At 40.4% G+C, this 18,806-nt stretch overlaps 1 protein-coding gene across 1 annotated transcript in view; it reads left to right on the plus strand.

The window, feature by feature from the left end:
- Positions 1 to 18,806, plus strand: part of Ush2a (usherin) — a 706,426-nt gene that overhangs the window by 376,837 nt on the left and 310,783 nt on the right. Inside the window, exon 34 of the mRNA XM_052737975.1 lies at positions 5,544 to 5,691. Coding sequence (XP_052593935.1) covers positions 5,544 to 5,691 — 148 coding nt within the window. The remainder of the gene's footprint in view (positions 1 to 5,543; positions 5,692 to 18,806) is intronic.

Here is an 18,806-nt window from a genome sequence, read left to right on the forward strand (position 1 = left end):
GAATTTGTACTCCTATTCTCTTTTGCTTTTTGATGAAATATAATCTTTTTTTAAGTTTAATAGCACATCTGAAAATAACTGAATATAAACATGAGGTTGTCCCTATTTGTTTTAAACACCCTCTTCATTTTATAGCAATACCTATATGAGGGTATTTGCTTTGATAAATGCCATAGAAAATATTCTGCTCTTGATTATGAATAAATTTACATTTATGTAGACACTGTGTACGCATTCATTTTACTTAACATGCTCGTGAATGCTCAAAATATTATACCATGAGAAAATAAACTGCATCCAACCGCTGTTAAGTGTCTGATTTGACAGCACAAAACAAGGGCGGGCAGGCAGACAATGTGAAAGCCTGTTCTGAAGGGCCCCATGTGCCTCTCTGCTCAGCACAGCATGTGGATTTGGGAAATGACAGTTCAGGTTACTTCTAGTCACATTACTAAAAAGCTAAGAAAGTGTACTAACTCGATTTTCAAAAGCTAATAGTGAAGGCCACGCTGTTTTCAAAAGAGCTGTACACATGAAAACCATGAACAGTCTCCCTTGCTTGGAAGCAACCAAGATTAAACAGAAATTCTTGAAATTTTAAGTTTTATCAGGAGGTAAGTGGCATAAAAATGTTCTGTTCCTAAGGCAATTTTTAGGATGTACTGTGCAGTCATTCAGAATCCATTTCAATATCCCATACTTTATAATTTTGTTACAGCTTGAAAACCAAGTGCAACTAACTTGGTGCTCTGTTCCCTGGAGTTTTAATTCAGGTTTTACTACTGTGTAACCCAAGGCAAGCGTGCTAAGGCACATCAGCTTTCATTTTTTTCAGGACTAAACTTACGACATTGAACTTAATGGTTTTTAATGTCTTTTTGAGAGCCCTAAATTCTGTGATGCTAAAAAGGTAACCCCAAATAATTACAATATATGTCAGGTCTTGAGTAATATTGGTGTCAGAGGTCATAACGACATGGATGTCCTTGTGGCCTAAAGATTAATAAGGAGACAAACTTGCTCATGTTCTTTTTAATTCCACTATATTTATCAGGGCAGGAAATATCCTAATGCATTTTCAGGAAGTATTTAGTGGGGTTTTTCTGTTGCTTGTTTAGTTTTTTTTAACTTAACTCAGTTAAGCAGTAAGTTAAATGAACCATGACATTTTAGGTTCATCCTGGTTAATTGAGGGATTATTGTATATTTCACAGTTTCAATATAATAACCAGCTCTCAAGGACATTAGACACATCGTGGAGAGCAGGTGTTCCACCAAGTGTAGTTGCCTGTATGTATTGTCTCAGAGTGTTGACTAAGTGCTTGGAAACAAAGCACCCTGACAGGAAAGCCCTGAGTGGCCTTTGAAACAGAGGAAGATACTCCCCGGGCACAGCACAGTAAAGCCACTCTGTGTCACTCATTTAATTTTTGCATTAGACTGGATTATAAGCCTCTGAAACAGAGAAGTTTGCGTCTTCCCAATTTCTCTGTGCAGAGCATTGACAGTACTGGCTGGAGACAAGGAACTACAAAGACAGTTCGTGCCAGAATGAGTGAATGACCACCAAACACTGTCATAAGCAGTCCGAGCTTTAAATATTTCTACATAATATCCTTTGGAAAGTCAGCATTAGAGATGTGTGCCTCCACAGACCATGCTCTTTGGTGCAGTCTAGCTGTCTAATATGGTAGTATTCATTGTGAAGTTTGGTAGGTCCCGATAAATGCAATAAATTAACTATTAGGAAAAGATGCAGGGGTCAAGGTTAATGTTTAAAAATGATAAAAAACAGGCAAGGGTCAAGTTTAGTATTTGAAAATGTTCACAGCAGTACTAGCCATTTGTCACTTGGTGAATGCTAAATAATGGAAATAGCTCGAAGTGTGTGTGTGTGTGTGTGTGTGTGTGTGTGTGTGTGTGTGTGTGTGTGTGTATGTGTGATAAGTATGTGATTGTCTGTGTACTGGGGAAGGAGTGGGTGTGTGCACATGCATGTGGAAGCCAATGGTCAATATCAGCTGTCTTCTCTCACTCTTGACTCTTTTGAAATGGAGTCTGTCTCTGTCTATGAGCTCAGAGCTCACTGATTGTCTAGACTGTCTGGGCAGCAAGCTCCCCAAAGCACTAGGGTTACAGATGCACACCACCAAGCCATCTTTCAACATGGGTGCTGGAGATCTGAACGCGGGTCCTCTTGCTTGCACGGTGGGCACTTTAGCAGATGAGTTATCTCCTGAACCCCAAGCTTAACTTCTCAGGAAAAGGTTGGTATGGATGGATAAAACAATTGTGAGGTGTTTTTTTCTTTCTTCATGCTTTTAAACACTCCCACAGCCATCTTCGTACACTTGGGCCCTGCTTGTCTGAAAACAAAATACTGGAAATATTAGAACGCTAGCTTTAGTAGTTCCTAATGGTCACTATTTCAGAGATTGTCGCTGTAATGAAATTACACATACATTTTATCAAATCACATAAATCCTCTTTAGATCAGAAGTTACCCGTCTATTGGAGACACCAACACAACATTGTGAACTTTGTTTCTGAGGGTCTGTAATCGACTAAAAGCTGTAGGAAGCAGGTTGAGGCTGCTAACTTTGCTACCTCACAGGCTTTCATGGTCCTTTCTGTTTTATGAAGATATCTTCAATCAATCCAGTTATTTATTTTCCTAAGTCAGAATTCCAATCAGTGTTAGACCAATCAGAGTTAAAGAAGAGCCCTCTAAATGCCCAATCTGAGATAAAGTTGCTGCTATTTCTGTTGTTTCAACAACTCCTTACACTCGCCGGGCGGTGGTGGCGCACGCCTTTAATCCCAGCACTCGGGAGGCAGAGCCAGGCGGATCTCTGTGAGTTCGAGGCCAGCCTGGTCTCCAAAGCGAGTTCCAGGAAAGGCGCAAAGCTACACAGAGAAACCCTGTCTCGAAAAACCAAAAAAAAAAAAAAAACAAAAACAAAAACTCCTTACACCCTGTCTCACTGGCTAGGAAGATAATCTCATGAATTCCCAAGGTGCATCTTTGTCAGGCCACCAGTTTGTAGATTTCAGATGACAGAGTCCAGGGAAAAGCCCTCCCAAAGAAGATACTGCATTTATTTTAGAAAAAAAAAAATCATCAAATTTTCAAAACAAAGTTGATTTTAGTTTACGTTCTATGTAAATAACTGCAGCAGCATGTGTCCCATAGCATAGTTTTTCTTCGGAGAGGGGTAACGAGAGAATGCTGTCACACGCATACAAATGAAAAAAAAATCACAACAACCAGAATTAAAGCCCATTGTGTGATCCGTTCAACAAGAACACGCTGCCACATGCTTTGAATCTAAGGGGGAAAGAATCTGAAAACACAAGTGAATATATTCCCTCTCTTTGAGAAATTGGGTGTTCTTCTGACACCATTTGCTTTGATGTCTCAGATACCTCACATGGCCCTGTTTCCTGGATATTTTCTGAGACTGATAGCATGTAGGTTACATGTGCATGTTTTCAATTTCTCTTTAAATGTTCCATAGCTGGTTCTTGGGTCAGCAGTGGCATACCCTGAAGCATCAGGGGTTGGCCACATGGCTAGCAGTTTCTGCTTGGTTGATGAAAGCTCCATCTTCAAGAGGACAAGAGTTTTTCTTTTACATGTAGTTGCATGTTCTACATCCAAAAATTTAGAGAAAATCAGAGAGTTTAGTTAGGTCCCTACCTAATGAAATTGTGGCCCTGGGTGATGATGGCACCAATCTGGAGCATCCTTTAGCTCATGAGGAATTATTCTGAAGACACAGGCTACCGCTGTCTTCTCTCTCTCTCTCTCTCTCTCTCTCTCTCTCTCTCTCTCTCTCTCTCTCTCTGTGTGTGTGTGTGTGTGTGTGTGTGTACACGTGTAGGTATACATATACATACACACATATATACATATACATATATATACACATATACATATACATACACACACACACACACATATATATATATATATATATATATATATATATATATATATATATATATATATATATAAAAACAGGGCCACCTGGTTAGTTTTGAAATGGATTCTCTCCCACTGGTCTGGAGTTCTCTGATTAGGCTGAGCTGCCTGATCAGCAAACCTCGGGAACCCTTCATCTCTACCTCTGCCGCACTGGGATTCCAAGCTTGAGCTACCACACCTAGCTGTCTTCTGTGGGTTCCCGAGACTGAGTGTGGATCCTTGTGTAAGCGCTTTTCCAACAGCGCTGTCTGCCCAGCCCCTCCTATAGTGTTGGTAGGAAGCAAACCTCACTGTAAGTGGTTGGCCATCGATTGTTGTTTATTATCGTAATGAAAACTCTGTGACCAGTTATAACAATGTAGGAAACAGTTCCATGCTCCAATGTGAGAAGATATTTAACTAGCCTCTCCCCTTCTTCTGCCCTGGGGGAACGGACTCCCCAGTGCCTTAAGCAGCAGAGCAGATAGCGGGCAAAGCTACCCAGGCCAAGGGGCATCAACAAAAACAATGGGGTTCACAGTTCTAGCTTCCATGAAAATGCTCTAAAAAGCTGTCTGGTTTTTGCACTGTTATACTTTCACATTTTGCTTTATTTCAGGCTTGACCTGGGTTGGATTTCATTTATGAACAATTTTTGAATGTTGTTGCCTCCATTGCAGTTAAGACTTGGAAGGCTAGTACTGAGGGAACCAAGTGTGGTTTTCTGATACTATTGTTTTATAAAATTACAATTGGTTTTATTTGCTAATGAGACAGCAATAACCCTGTGAGTGTGTCTCAATTTCCTAAAGAAATGATTGTTAAGTAACTTTGAAATCATTTACAGTTCATTATGAGAAAATCCAATGTCTTGAATGTCTGTGTTCTATTTCTGGAGTTAGATGCTATTTTCAGGATCATTTTTAGTTCTTCATCCATAATTTAAGGGGATCCACATCTTTTGACACAAAGTAACCCATTCAGCCCACTAAGCTATTAAACTTGGATAATTTTTTTGTTGGTTGACTTAGAAATATTGCTTTATTTGATTTCTCGTGATATTGAAATATGAATGTGCAGGTTATACCGAAATGAATGCTCTGATTGGTTCTTATTCTTCACCCCATAATCTATAGCCAAAAAATAAAAATAAAAAATTCTCCCCAAAGTATTAAGTCCTTTTTTTCCTGATGTGGTGTGTTCTCTCTGTGTGTGCGTGTGTTTACATGTGTGCGCACATGCATGCAAGTGTGTTTCCCTCTGAGACCTTCTGCACAGTGCCAACCTCCCCAGCAGAGCTGCTCACCCAGTCAACATGCACCCTGCATCTCGAGGCCGTGACTTAGGCTGGCTTTTCGTGTGCCCCGGTTACTTTGTACTTCCTGGAGATGAATTCTCATGAAAAGTAATCTAACGAAATGTCATACTTCGGCATGGGAGAAAACCTATCGGTGGGGGCTGAAGGGAATTGTATTTTAGCGGCGGGATCCAGAACTCCTGCTCTGACTTGTCTCTCTTCGCTGTTCATCTGAAGTTGAGGGTCAGGACTGAGGTGTGTTCCTCTGTCCCGGCTTAGGCATGCACAGGCGGTGGCTGTGCCACCAGTGAGCCCAGCCAGGCCCAACTGGAGGAGACGGTTCCAGAAGACGTGCCAGCCCCCAGAGCCCACTCCTACTCACCAGACTCCTTTAACATCTCCTGGACGGAGCCTGGGTACCCGAATGGTGAGTGAACTCTTTTAGCCTGAAGTTAAAAACATGATTAGTAAAAGTAAATTAATATTCTAAATGGCAGCTTATATGTGGTGCTTAATTTTTAATGACCGTTTTAGCACATAAAATACTGGGATAGTATCCTTGTAGTTAGGGAGAGTGAGCTTTTTCGGTTGACATGCAGTTTTGGTGGCTCAAAAGTGCTCCCTCTTGATGGCTCTTGTGAACTGCATGTCATTGTTTAGTGTGCACTAGGAGAGGGGACAGGGACAAATGGGGACTCTGGGAGAATGGAGCTGTGAGAGTGACATTGTCTTGTATGACTTTCCGTTTTCCGGCAGCCGTTAGTTCTTCCTTGGAGAAGTAAAGAGGTGGGAAGTTCATGTACACAGTGTGTTCCAAATGCTTTTTAGTTAATAAGTTTATTTTAAAAGAAGTCACTTGGAACTCATATTCCTTAGGATGCTGTTTATAAATATTTCAACATGGAGATTTAAACAATGCATGCATTAAACATGCAGACATTTATACTTAACTTAAGCTGCATTGCATTCCTTCGTGATGCATGTGTCCTTGTCCTGTTTAGAGAGTTGAGCTATCCAGTTAACCAACATGAAAACAAAGTCTCATTATAAAGACATTTTAACAGGCTTTTTAAGACACTGATTTATTTATTCAGTTATTGGAATTATCTTTAAGAGTTGTTAAACACAGAATTCTTGTTAACTCTGGCGAATAGAACAGGATAGCAAACCATGTCCCTCTTTGTGACAAGTATCAAAATGTATTAATATTACAGAAACTATTTTAAATAACTATTGCTGAAAACTGAAGTGGCCTTGGAAAGCATAACCAGAAAGAAGAAAACAAAAACCTAGTATTTTTACCAGATTGTCTCCTGTTTACCATGAATTAATTATTCTAACTATCTCCTTCTACATTAAACTTTTAGCAAATGCAATAGCTATATCTGAGGTAATAGAGAGAGTTCTGGTAATTAGAGTGAGTGATTTTCCCTGCCATTGAAACTACTCCTGTGTGGTTACAACTTTCTTGATAAAAATAAGTGATGTCTACTTTAATCCCAGCACTTCGCAGGCAGAAGCAGGCAGATCTCTGTGTGTTCGAGGCCAGCCTGGGCTACAGAGTGAGTTTCAGGAAAGGTGCAAAGCTACACAGAGAAACCCTGTGTCAAAACAAAACAAAACAAAAAGCCATGTCTATAGGATCTGATATTGAACAGCCAAAAATCTTGTCACACTTCTAACTCACCCTAGAAATCTGTCTAGTACATAGGCGTCAGTGAAATATCACTACTTTGTTCTGATTGGATGGCTGCTAATGGTTTGCATAGAATACTCCCTTCTTCCCAGCTGGTAATTGTCACTCAAACATTTTCTGTCCTGTGTGCTCCTTGCTTATCTAGAGAAATCCTTTCCTCATTTCCAGGATCTTTGCTTGTTATATTCTGTGTATATGCAGAGGGGTTTTTTACTTTTTTTTTTTTTTTTTTGGTTTTCGAAACAGGGTTTCTCTGTGTAGTTTTGGTGCTGTCCTGGATCTCGCTCTGTAGACCAGGCTAGCCTCAAACTCAAAGAGATTCACCTGGCTCTGCCTCCCAAGTGCTCCCAAGATCAAAGGCGTGAGCCACTATCGCCCAGCCCATAGTGGTTTTTAAATATACACAATAAGCAAGAAATAATGAATATTTTGCTAACACTTTTATAATAGTCTGATGTGTTTAATTACAGTAGAATTTTTCTACACTTTCAGGGTGGAGCAACTATTAAGGGGCCATAGAGGCTACTCAGGGGTAAAGATCATGTACTACTCTTCTAGAGGACCCGAGTTCGTATCTCAGCCCCAGCATTGGGCAGCTCACAGCCACCTGTAAGTCCAGCTCCAGGGGGTCTGACTCCCTCCTCTGGCTGCCAGAGGAACTTCACTCAAAGGCACATCTCATACACACACACACACACACACACACACACACACACACACACACACACACAATTAAAATCAATCTTCTAAGAGCTGTTTAAAGGACTACTTCTCATGACTCTTCTTCCCTTTCTGTAAATTTGGCATTGTTTCATGTCTGCTGTTGGGTATGTGGAGAGGCATAGTCTGGTTCCCCAAAACCATTCTGCCTGTGTCTGTTTTCAAAGGCCCTGCATTTCCCTTACATACCTGAAGAACAAACTCAGTATCTTGCAGTTTGGTGGTCAGATGACTTCTAAACTATGGTTGAACTCACCTGTATGCCACTTGTCACTTTATATTTTCATTTTCTTTTTCTCTTTTCTTTATTTTTTCTTCCTTTTTATTCTGTTTTTTTGTTCTCTGTGTTAACAGTCCTGGCTGTCCTAAAACTTGCTTTGTAGATCAGGCTGACCTTGAACTCACAGAGATAAACCTGCCTCTGCCTGCCAAGTGCTGAGATTAAAGGTGTGTGCCACCACCACCCAGCTGCATCTTCGTTTTTATGGCTTAATGTCCAGTCACACAACATGGGCAGTCTCTGAAGTAACATGACTGTCTTATGCTGGGAACTTATTGAATTCCTCAAGTGGAGATCAACATTCCTCCCCTGCCTTTCCCTGTAGAAACCTAATTCGTCCTTACAGGTTACCACAGGCATCTATGAAGCCACGTGTCCTTGAGTTGAAGCCTTCCCAAGGCTCTTGACCACGTGATCTTTTCAGGGTCTTCCTCATGACACATGTCATTTGACCTGGAATCAATATTATTTAACGGGCTTTCCAACACTCACACCAGATACAAAAACAAACAAACAAACAAAAAACAACCATGAGGCAATCATTTATTTTCTGTAGAACACCTAACAAAAATGGCATGACTCCTGTTGGTGTCCAAAATTTAGTTTATGGAATTGTGTCTTGAAGTTGTCCTTTATAGGCTTTACCTCATGCTAGTAAAGAAACACTTTGAACTGATGTTGAGTGCTGTTTCTCAAACTTGCCTAATTACTGGAACCCTGTTGGTCAAATGATTTAAGAATTTGATTCTCAGACTCCACCCCAGGGGTTTTGACAAGTGATGGTGAGGATGCTAGTCAATGTTAATCAGCTGCCCAGCTGAGATTTCTCCTTGGGACCCTGTGTTAGTTATTCTTGTCCTTAGTACAACACAATACTTCATTAAAGCAACTTGTGGAAAGAAGGCCTTATTCTGGATCACAGTACAATGGAACAGCTCTTCATAGCAGCTAACAGAGTCATGGCAATGGGAACTTGAGGCAGCTGAAGATGAATGGCCATACTCAGCTCCATTTCTCTTTTTATCTAGACTGGGACTACAGGCCATATAAGAATACCATCCACAATTAGGGTGTTTCTTCCCAACTCAATTAATCCAATCTAGATAATTTCTCACAGCCATGACCAGAGGCTACACTTATCTACATAAGTCCTCACGAGCCCTGTGGCTCCTCTTATAGGTGATTCCAGCTCCCATCATCTTAACAGTGAAAATGAGCCATTCTATCATACGGCTCTATCCCATCTGAAACTCAACATGTCCAAGTTCCTTTTTATCCTGTCCCTGTCTCTCGTCCTGCTCTTTCCTTCATATCACATTCCTCACAATTGACATCACCCACGTGTACCAGCCCAAAACCTTGGCTGTCACCCATGATCACCCTTGACTTCATTGCGCCCTCTGATTCCCCTTGCAGGAAAGTCAAATAGAATTTGAAGCATCTAGTTATATGCAAGTCAAGAAGACAGAGAGAAGGAATGTATGATGCTTGGAGGATGCAGCTCACTCTCTTCATTCAGTCAGGGCTTGGCCCATAAATAGTATCTCCCACATTCGTGGCAGATCTTCCTGTATCAATTAACCCAATTAAGAAAATCCCCTACAGGCCAATACAATCTACACAGTTCCTCAATGAGATTCTTTTCACAGGACATCAAGATTATGCCAAGTTGACAATTGAAACTAGCCAGCATACAAATCAACCCGGTTGTAATCATGTGAGCAGGAGTCTAGGGCTGTACTTGTTCCTGAAGACTTATACCGAGTACTATCAAGGAAACCAACATTATTGGAAGATCATATAATTGTTCAAATACATTCTTTTATCAATGTGGCAGAGAGATTGCTTAGGTATTGATCTTCCATACACACTGCTACAGTTCACATGGGCAAAGGGTGCTGTAAAACTGAAGTCTTATAATGGATGCACTAGTACACAGGTGAATACAATCTTTTTGTTCGTGTGTAGAAAAAAGTCTTCATTTCCTATCCCCTACTAACAGTAATAAGACTGGCTACAATCCATAACTATTTTCTAGGCACTTGGTTTAGTTTCTTTTCTATTGCTGTGATAAAAATGCTCTGTCCAAAAGTAACTTAGGGGGAAAAGGTTATACTTCCCCACCAGGGTCCATCACTGAGAAAGTTGGGAACTCTAGCAGGATCTTGAAGCAGAAACTATGGAGGAAAGCTTACCCAGGCTCATGCTTATCTAGCTTTCTTATATAGCCCAGACCACCTACCTAGGGAATGGTGTCACTCACAGTGGGCTGAGTTCATATACATCATTTGACAGTCAAAACAAGCACTCACAAAATGTGCCCATGGGCCAATCCAATCAGATTGAACCCTCAGTTAAGACCCTCTTATCTGGTGACTCCAGACTATGTCAAGTTGACAGTTAAAGCTAACTATGATCGTACTTTAATTCCCAAAATTAGCCCATGAAATTTATAATATCCCCATGTACAGATGTAGAAAATTGGATTAATAAGAATTAATTTAATTACTCAAAGTCAAGACAGCTAATTAATGAGGAAGGGGATTTGAAAAAAATCTGTAAATGCAAAAATTCATGATTTTATTCCTTACTCTGCTTCTAGCTTTTTGTAGACTTGTCCTCAGCGTAAGGTTCCAACCAGACATATGAAAATCAAGGTGAAATTTTTACTCATTCACTATTCATTTCATAAGGGCAAAATTCAAATGCTTGCATGTCTGTTGTAGTTTTCTCTGGTTTTTAAAGAAATAACTGTGTATTTTCTTAAAGTTTCATTCTGAAAGAGCTATATTCCATATTCAAATATAATTCTATTTTCCTTTCTGTTAGTGCTCAGTTTTAACAGGCGCAATGGATCCTAGAATTCAGTGAGCCACTTAGGGAAACTGCTTGACAGTTTGGAACAAACCTTGGTTAACTTTTATGAAACACCTCCCATCAATTTGTCAGGTAGAATTTCCCAAGCACAGCCTTTTTTAGATTCCATCCGTGCCATTTTTAGGCGAGCATAACGGTAATAAGGCATTCTTCCACAGTGTGGGAGCTTCTCTCTCTCTCTTCCTTTTTAATTGAAGGATCAAGTATTCACATAGGGAGATATCTGCCACACTCAATCAGCATCTGGACCTTGGGGGCAGCAGGCAGTTGATATTCTTATTGCCAAGCCTCACTGGCAAAAAACAAACAAATAGGTTTGGAGCATCAATATTCACTGTGCATGTTATTTTTATGGCACATGGACACACTGTTGTTTAATTCTTACAGTAAACATAATTCTTCAGTGTAAATAGAGATACCTTGTATTAAATTTACATTGTATTGTATTGAATTTCCTTGCTTACATATGACAACCTATTGAGCACCTCAGGAAATACAATTTGACATGGCATGATGAAGAGGCAGGAAGATATATACCCTGGTGGGCATGCTTTACAGACAATTATAATTCAGCTTGCCTGCTAAATTAAACACCTTAAAATTCTATCATTATGGAAACAGATGACAAACTCCAAAGTGCTTTACATTAGCCAGCCAATGAAAATTGAGTATTCATTTTGCAAGTTTTCATTGAAGAACAGGGTGTGTGGAACTGGATTAAATAACTCAGTTCACTCTCTCTCTCTCTCTGTGTGTGTGTGTGTGTGTGTGTGTGTGTATATATACACACACATAGATACACACATAATAATACAGTTTTGTACAGTTATCTCGCTGGTTATTACCCAAAAGATTAAGCAGGAAAAGGCACAGGGAATCTGATGGCAGTGGCAGCGGCATGCTTCCTATTTTTTTTTGCTGTTTAGTGTCCACACCCTCCCTCTCTCTCCCCCATGCTTTCAAGGCTACAGGAGAAATAGATACACAAAATCTGTGAGGTAGGATGCTGTGTGTCCTATGAAATCTCAACATGTCGGGGCCAACATGTAGCCAAGTCACCTTTTAGCTCTAAGGTATTTACTGGGTTACTAAACTTTATCTCTGATGTGGCATTCTCTTTGTAAAGTGGGGGCCAACCTGGCTGGAATGTCCACTCACTTGTCCTCTCTGCCACACACCCATCTTCCCCACATGGCACCAACAAAAGAAGGCCATGAGAGGAATGGAGTCTCAGACTTAACTGCCCAGGCACCCTGCCTGCTGGGCTCGGAATGCCAGGGCTGGGTTTCTTTACCGAATGCTAAGCTCTGTCCAGTAATGTTTCTTGTAATGCTGGATGATTCTCCAAGTCCCAGAACCTGATGTAATCCTTCCCCTTATAGATGGAAGTCTGTTTGTTAGCCCCTTGGCTATGTTTAGGGTGGTGTGCTGGGAGTCTTGGCCATTACTGGGAAGGGGTGGCTTACTATCATTCCCCTCCCTCCTTCAGCCTCACTCACATCTCTGTAAATGATCCCTTAGCTAAAATCACCTCAGCTACTCATTGAAGTTGCTTACTGCTGAAAGTTTAACTAATTCTTAAATCCCATTTCATCGACCTTTAGCATATTTAGGGGATGGGACAATGGGAGCCGTGGGAATACATTTCAGCAGACTTCTTTCATTACAGGAACAGTAAACAATAAATAAAAGTTGGAAATTTCCACTTTGTTAAACTTTACTTTGGTGTAATCTATGTCATAAAAGCAATGAAGGAGCCTCGTTCAAAGGTTCTGGAGACAGATTGTTTAGTTATTCTGTGATGCTTGCATTTTAATCAACTTGCTGATATCCCAGGGAAAGCTTTCTGCTTATTATTGTGGAATCTCTGTTAGTTAGAGTCAAATAATGGCCTATGATGCTTTGCCTCTTGATGAACTAATTTCAGGTGTGAGGTGTGGCTAAGGGGTCACTTTCTCAGACAAGTTTCCTTCCTTCACCCACCCCGACTGGTTAACTCCTTCCTCCTTGCCCGTCACTCTTGAATTTCTCCTCTATCCCACAGGGTTTTCCTTCAGCAGACTTCATATATGCTCAGAACACCTCATCTGCCCTCTTGATTATATTTTTATCACGTTTGTGAAGGCAGTAATCAAGACTATTGTGCTCTTCTCTGTCCTGGGCCTGGGGATCAATGCCTGCCGCACAACTCCATCCAGTTACTGATAAACAAGATCACAACACAAAACAACATGAAATCTTACAGATTTTTTTAAAAATGTATTCTATAAGGTTTAATTCAGTATCCCATTTCTTTGTTCTTTCTGAGTTTGGTTGAAAGGGGGAAGATGCAGCATGCACATACAATAAACCTCTGCTATAACCACCACCAGTGGAGAGGGAAGCTTGGGTCGTGAACACAGATTTCTGAGATGTTGACAATCTTCTTCTTTTAACTTAAATTACAATTTTATATTCTACAAAGTAGTTTTTTCTTAGGAAAAAAAATCATAAATTCTGAAATGTGGTGTTACCATATTTCTGTTTTAGTTCCAAGTGGTTACTCCATATTCAGGAGAAAAAAATAGTTTTAACATTTGTTATCAATGTATTTTTGTGTCTCACTTTCCCTCCTCTCCAATGTCTTCCTTCTCTGCTTGATTTTATATGTGATTTTGGACTGTGCGTGCGTGTGTGTGTGTGTGTGTGTGTGTGTCCCTTTGTTTTGCCCAAGTCAGTACAAGTTCAGAAAAATGTCATTGATTCTCGGGTGTTTAAGGCTCCAACCTTCCTTCCAATGATAATTTTATGTTACCTTTGAATATACCAAAGAGAAGATAACACTGATAGACACAAATGTCATTAGTGAACATCGCATTTCCTTGCTTCTAGTCAGTGAGAACTTACTGTACCCACTCAGAATCAACTTCCCGAGTCACAGGTTTCACATAGCCTGTTTTTGATGGGATATCCAACTGAATCTGGTGCAGCCCTGTGGGAGACTCTATTGTAAGGGAGATGGAGCCACGCTGAAATCTCACCTGGAGCCACTGCTCTTGGTATTTATCCATACTATTTGTTGGTTGTGTGGTTTTCTTTAGCACTTACTATTTTTATGTAAGTCTTGATTGGATCATTATTCAATAGTACTTGTGTTTAACTCTCTTCTTACTTATGTAAGAATAGATTGTATTTCTTATTCTTTCTGTCCCTCAAAATACCAAACATACTACCTTACAGGCAATGGATCTTCAGCAAATGTTAACATTCTCAGTGGGCCCATTTTGATGACTTTTAGCGTCACTGCATATCCAGCTGGTCTTTATTGATAGGAAATTACTACAAATTTAGAGATTAACCAAAAACATAGTGTCAACAGTGGAGTGAGCTTGCCAGTCTGGGCCTTGTGTGCATGCTTGTGAGTGGTATGGTCCTCCCTCATCTTCCTGACAGTATCCATAGAAGTTCTGGTTTCCGGGAGTTGTCAGTATTAAAGGACATAGTCCACACACCTAATGCAGCCCAATGGCTGCCACAAAACAAGCCACCAGTTTTTATGTTTTGCTTTAAACAATTTTTAATTAATTAAATTTGTTCTTTGGCAACCATACTTATGTATAAGGCATTTTTATTAGTCTCACATCCAACCTATCATACCCACCTAAAAACTCCTGCTTAAAAGTCCCTTTCCAAGATCCCTGTCTTTTTGTTTGTTTTATGACTCACCAAGTTTTACCAATGCTGTTGGTGTGACCACGGGTTTGGAAGTATCTGCTAGAGCCTGGTGGGCTCACTGGGTATCTGTAAATTGTTTTAAATACTTGCTGTTTTAAGAACTAGCCTTCAGCTTTCCCCAAAACTATTCATGCATATCCACCATTCTAGTTAAAGAAGGAAAACACGACTTCAGCTGAAGTGTGAAAAGTCTCCTGCATTGTACTAGCACCTCACACTCAGTTTAAATCCCTAAGATCGATGAAATTTAAGTCATTGTGATAATAGCGAATTTTTATTTATTGCCTCCTATAAGTATGTTTTTAAGATTTAAGTTTACAGTGTTTCTTCCTTTATTAATGTTATTTCTAGAAAAAAGTCTGCTACTAAAAACGGCAGTTATGAAGTTTGCCTACATAACTGGATACGGACTAGTGCTCCGGGAAGTGGTCCCTCCCACGCCTTTGTCAGCCACATGAAGCTTACTTAGTCAATAAGGAAACGGAGAGAAGAGCAGAAGGAGAAGTGGCTGAGGGGAAGAGGACAAAAAGGGAGGACCAGGATCAAAATTCATCCCAAATGTGTGAAAAAGTCACAATGAAATCCATTATTCTATATAATTAATGCATGATAGTAAACATATTTAACCAACAAGGACACCGCCCCTCAAAAAAAGAGTGTTCTTTCCAAATTGTACTTCTTCTTGTCCATTAAATTTATCAAAAAAACCTGTCTTTAGAACCATAACTCAGGGCATGATGGAGCTTGGCCTAGCATAACCTGGATGGGAGGAAATGCCAAAGCTTGCTTCAGTCTCTGTGAGTGGGAGACACATGTAGATGAGGCAGGTTCTGAACCATGACAAAAGCCCTGATTTTGAAAGCTGGTGCTTTGTTGGTAAGATTTGGACTACAGGGCAGAATATGCAGAGACACAAATGCCATGATCCTTTCCTTCCCAAGACTGGCTTACACGGCCCCATCCCTGTTCCGAGAAGGAGCGGCGGTTTGTTTCTGTTACTGGGGGCAGGCGTGATGGATCACTGATAGTGCGTGGTGTGACCAGATAGCAGCAGTTCAGAGCCTCCCTCCCTGGCTGCAGTGTATACGACAGCTCATAACAAACACATGAAGACACCTAAGTGGCCGTTATCCGGAAGTATTCTGAGATAATGTTTAAAAAGTCCAGGTGATCATGGAAATAGGGCAGAGAGAAATTTGGGGTGGAGTCAACTGGTAGATAAAGTAGGGGGAGTGTCAAGAAGGATTTAGATGACTTAAAGGAAACCTAACTGACCCAATGTGCAAAGTGCTGCAATCATGTTCTAGTCTATTAGTTTCTCCTGCATGTGCTGTCGGGGATGGTTTGTCTGTAGGATACATGGTAACTCGTGTGTGTGTGTGTGTGTGTGTGTGTGTGTGTGTGTGTGTGTGAGAGAGAGAGAGAGAGAGAGAGAGAGAGAGAGAGAGAGAGAGAGAGAGAGAGAGAGAGTATGTGTGTGTATGAATATGTGCATGAATGTGTGGGAACACTTGTACACTAAAGTTAGACTGCAGCGTCACCCACTCCATGTCACACCTGGATACTAAGATTTCTGCATAGTTGACTTAACTGTCAAAATGCTCAGTTTTATCACAGTTCATCTAGCTCATGCCCATCTTCAGGAATCTCTCTCTCAATACATGTCATAGATACTTGGTTTCTTGACATGAATTTCTGGGGGTTGACTTGATAGAGTCAGGTAGACAAAAAAAAATCCTAGAGGAATTGTCATTGAAAGAGAATGAAGAACTCAAAAGAGAAGCCAAAACGTTGGTGAGACGTGACTTCAAAGTGATGCTTGTGGGCTAAAGCTTGGGAGGCCCCTAGTGGTCCCCCAGGTGTCACTAAATTAGAGAACAGATTTCTCGTTGACCACAACCACAGTTTAACTCTTCCCAAAATGATTACTTATACCCTTTGTGAGAAAACCAGTGAGGGCTTAGAATTTACTCCCAAATCTTTAAAAAGGATTAAGATTTTAAAGTTCATGCCTAAGGAATTTCAATTACTTATATCCACAATTTACTTTTCATAAAATATCTTACTTCCCAGTATGTCAGATAAATGAAATACTGTGCACAGGATCCTAGGGCAAAAGAAATTCTCTGTTCTGTAGTTATTTAAGGAAAGGGGAATGTTGATTTCAGTATTTTCTACTTCTGTTGAAAAACGGCCAAGGTCTCAGCTTCTCTTTAAGAGTATCCGTCATGCACATGGGGTTATTTGGGGGCCTGGGGTGCTAGATGGGTGTTTTTCACAGTTCCTAACACACTCTAATCTTTTGGTTGCTCTTGACACTATGACTCCCTCTCACTCTTTTCCCCTGGTTTTCTATTTATTGACGGGGTCTCCACTGTCCGTGTTTTCCTTGACAGAGGAGTCCATGTGTGCTTTTGTTTGTTAAGTGGTATTTACTTTTACTAGTGTTCCATATTGGGCCACACTAAGTGCTAAGGAGAATGGATGCTAGCAGAGGCTGTGGCCATACGTGTTGTGGAGCCACAAATGGTGCATGGTGGGAAAATAAGGACTTCTTCCTCAAAATGTAGAAACTGAGGAAACTCACAAAGTTCAACTGTAAAAAGTTATCTTCAAGAAGGAAAAATGGGCCATAACAAGAACTGCATTAAAATACTAACTCATTCAAAAATCTTAGAGCCTAAAAGGATGTATTGATCAAAAGATAATTTTAATGAAAGACAAAATGTGCTAGGTAGAAAAGACAGAGGGTGTTTTATATAAGGAATTGTTCATTTGTTGAATTGTTGATGTGTGTTGATGCTGGGGATTGAATGCAGGGCCTTGTGTAACACACACACACATACACACACATACACACACACACACACACACACACACACACACACACACACACACACACATGAATTAAAAGAAAAATAAAGAGGCTGTGTCAGCAATATGTCAGGCCAAAGGTCAATGAGCATTCTTATAAATGAGTAGGAGGCAAACTGCTGTGAGCAGGTCTAGAGATGAGTGATTCCATCCCAGGACAGATAGTAGAGAGAAAAAGCCCTAGTACTGTAGCTCCATGAGTAACATTATTGCCGATGGATGAAGATTGGGTCTATTCTACAGATGCTTACCAAATCTCTCTGGCCATATACCTCAATTTCAGGCTCCTGGAAAACAGCTTTCATTGACTTCCTTACTACCCTTGGCTTTGCTAGGCTTCTTCTTTAAAATCTGCTCTTTGAGCTCTTCTTTAATAATGTTTTCCTAACTGTCTTTTCAGGTGAGATGATCTCTTCCTCCAAGGGTTGTGAATGATTACCCTGTATTAGATGCTGAGTGTTTGCCTATGCTGCATGTAAATGTATTTACTCTGTCCCTTTTCATTATGTGCCTCCCACATTTGAGGCATGGTGCTTAGCTATAGAAATAAACAGATAAGGAAGAGTCATAGTTTCCTGAGAGAGCCTACAGTATTCTGGGGAAAACAGGCAATTAAACATGGCATATTAACACCACAGTGGGATGAGTAGTTAAAAGCTGTGATGGGGCTGTACTGTAGACTATGGGGAGCATCTGACCACAGTCATATATGGTCAGGGGGCACTTAGAGTGATTCCTGGAGAGTAGACTCAGGGAGGACTTCTGGAGCTTAATCTCATTTTGATAGTAGTTCTGATTTAACATGGTCAAACTTTTGTTTCCCATGGTGCAATGTTAAGTAAGTTTGGGGAGTCAATATTTCTAACAAACTTGATTATGCTGACTCTTATGTTCCTTTTCATAAGAACATTTTGCTTGAGTAAACAGAGTCCTTCCATTTGATGGCCACTCCAATGTCTCCTGTTTCTTCTAGTTTGATGAAAAACTGCATGGTCCATTAGAAGTTTCTCTAACCCAATTGTGAAAAACATGACAGTAAGATAGCTCATAGATGAGTTAATGTTGGAAAGAAGATAGAGTCAAATCACTTAGATACAAATCCAAACTCAAGTGCTTATCTGCAACCCACATCAGCTCCATCCCTCAGTCTCTTCTCTTATAAAGGCAGGCTAATGATACAGCACCTTCCTTTTGGCAAGCTGGGAGGAAAGGGTTTGAGAAGTGAGGCTGTGTCCACTTAGAACAATGACAGATAGATCTTGAGTAACTTATTATGCAGTGGCAAACAAATAAGGTCCCCTTTATAGCCAAAGCATCTACTAAGGATGCTTTTAGAACACATATAAATACAAGTATGAATGTGTCCACTTTGTCTTTTTTG

This window comes from Peromyscus californicus, unplaced genomic scaffold (genome assembly GCF_007827085.1).
Source record: "Peromyscus californicus insignis strain IS unplaced genomic scaffold, ASM782708v3 Scaffold_14__1_contigs__length_90479793_seg_2, whole genome shotgun sequence".
Taxonomy (NCBI): domain Eukaryota; kingdom Metazoa; phylum Chordata; class Mammalia; order Rodentia; family Cricetidae; genus Peromyscus; species Peromyscus californicus.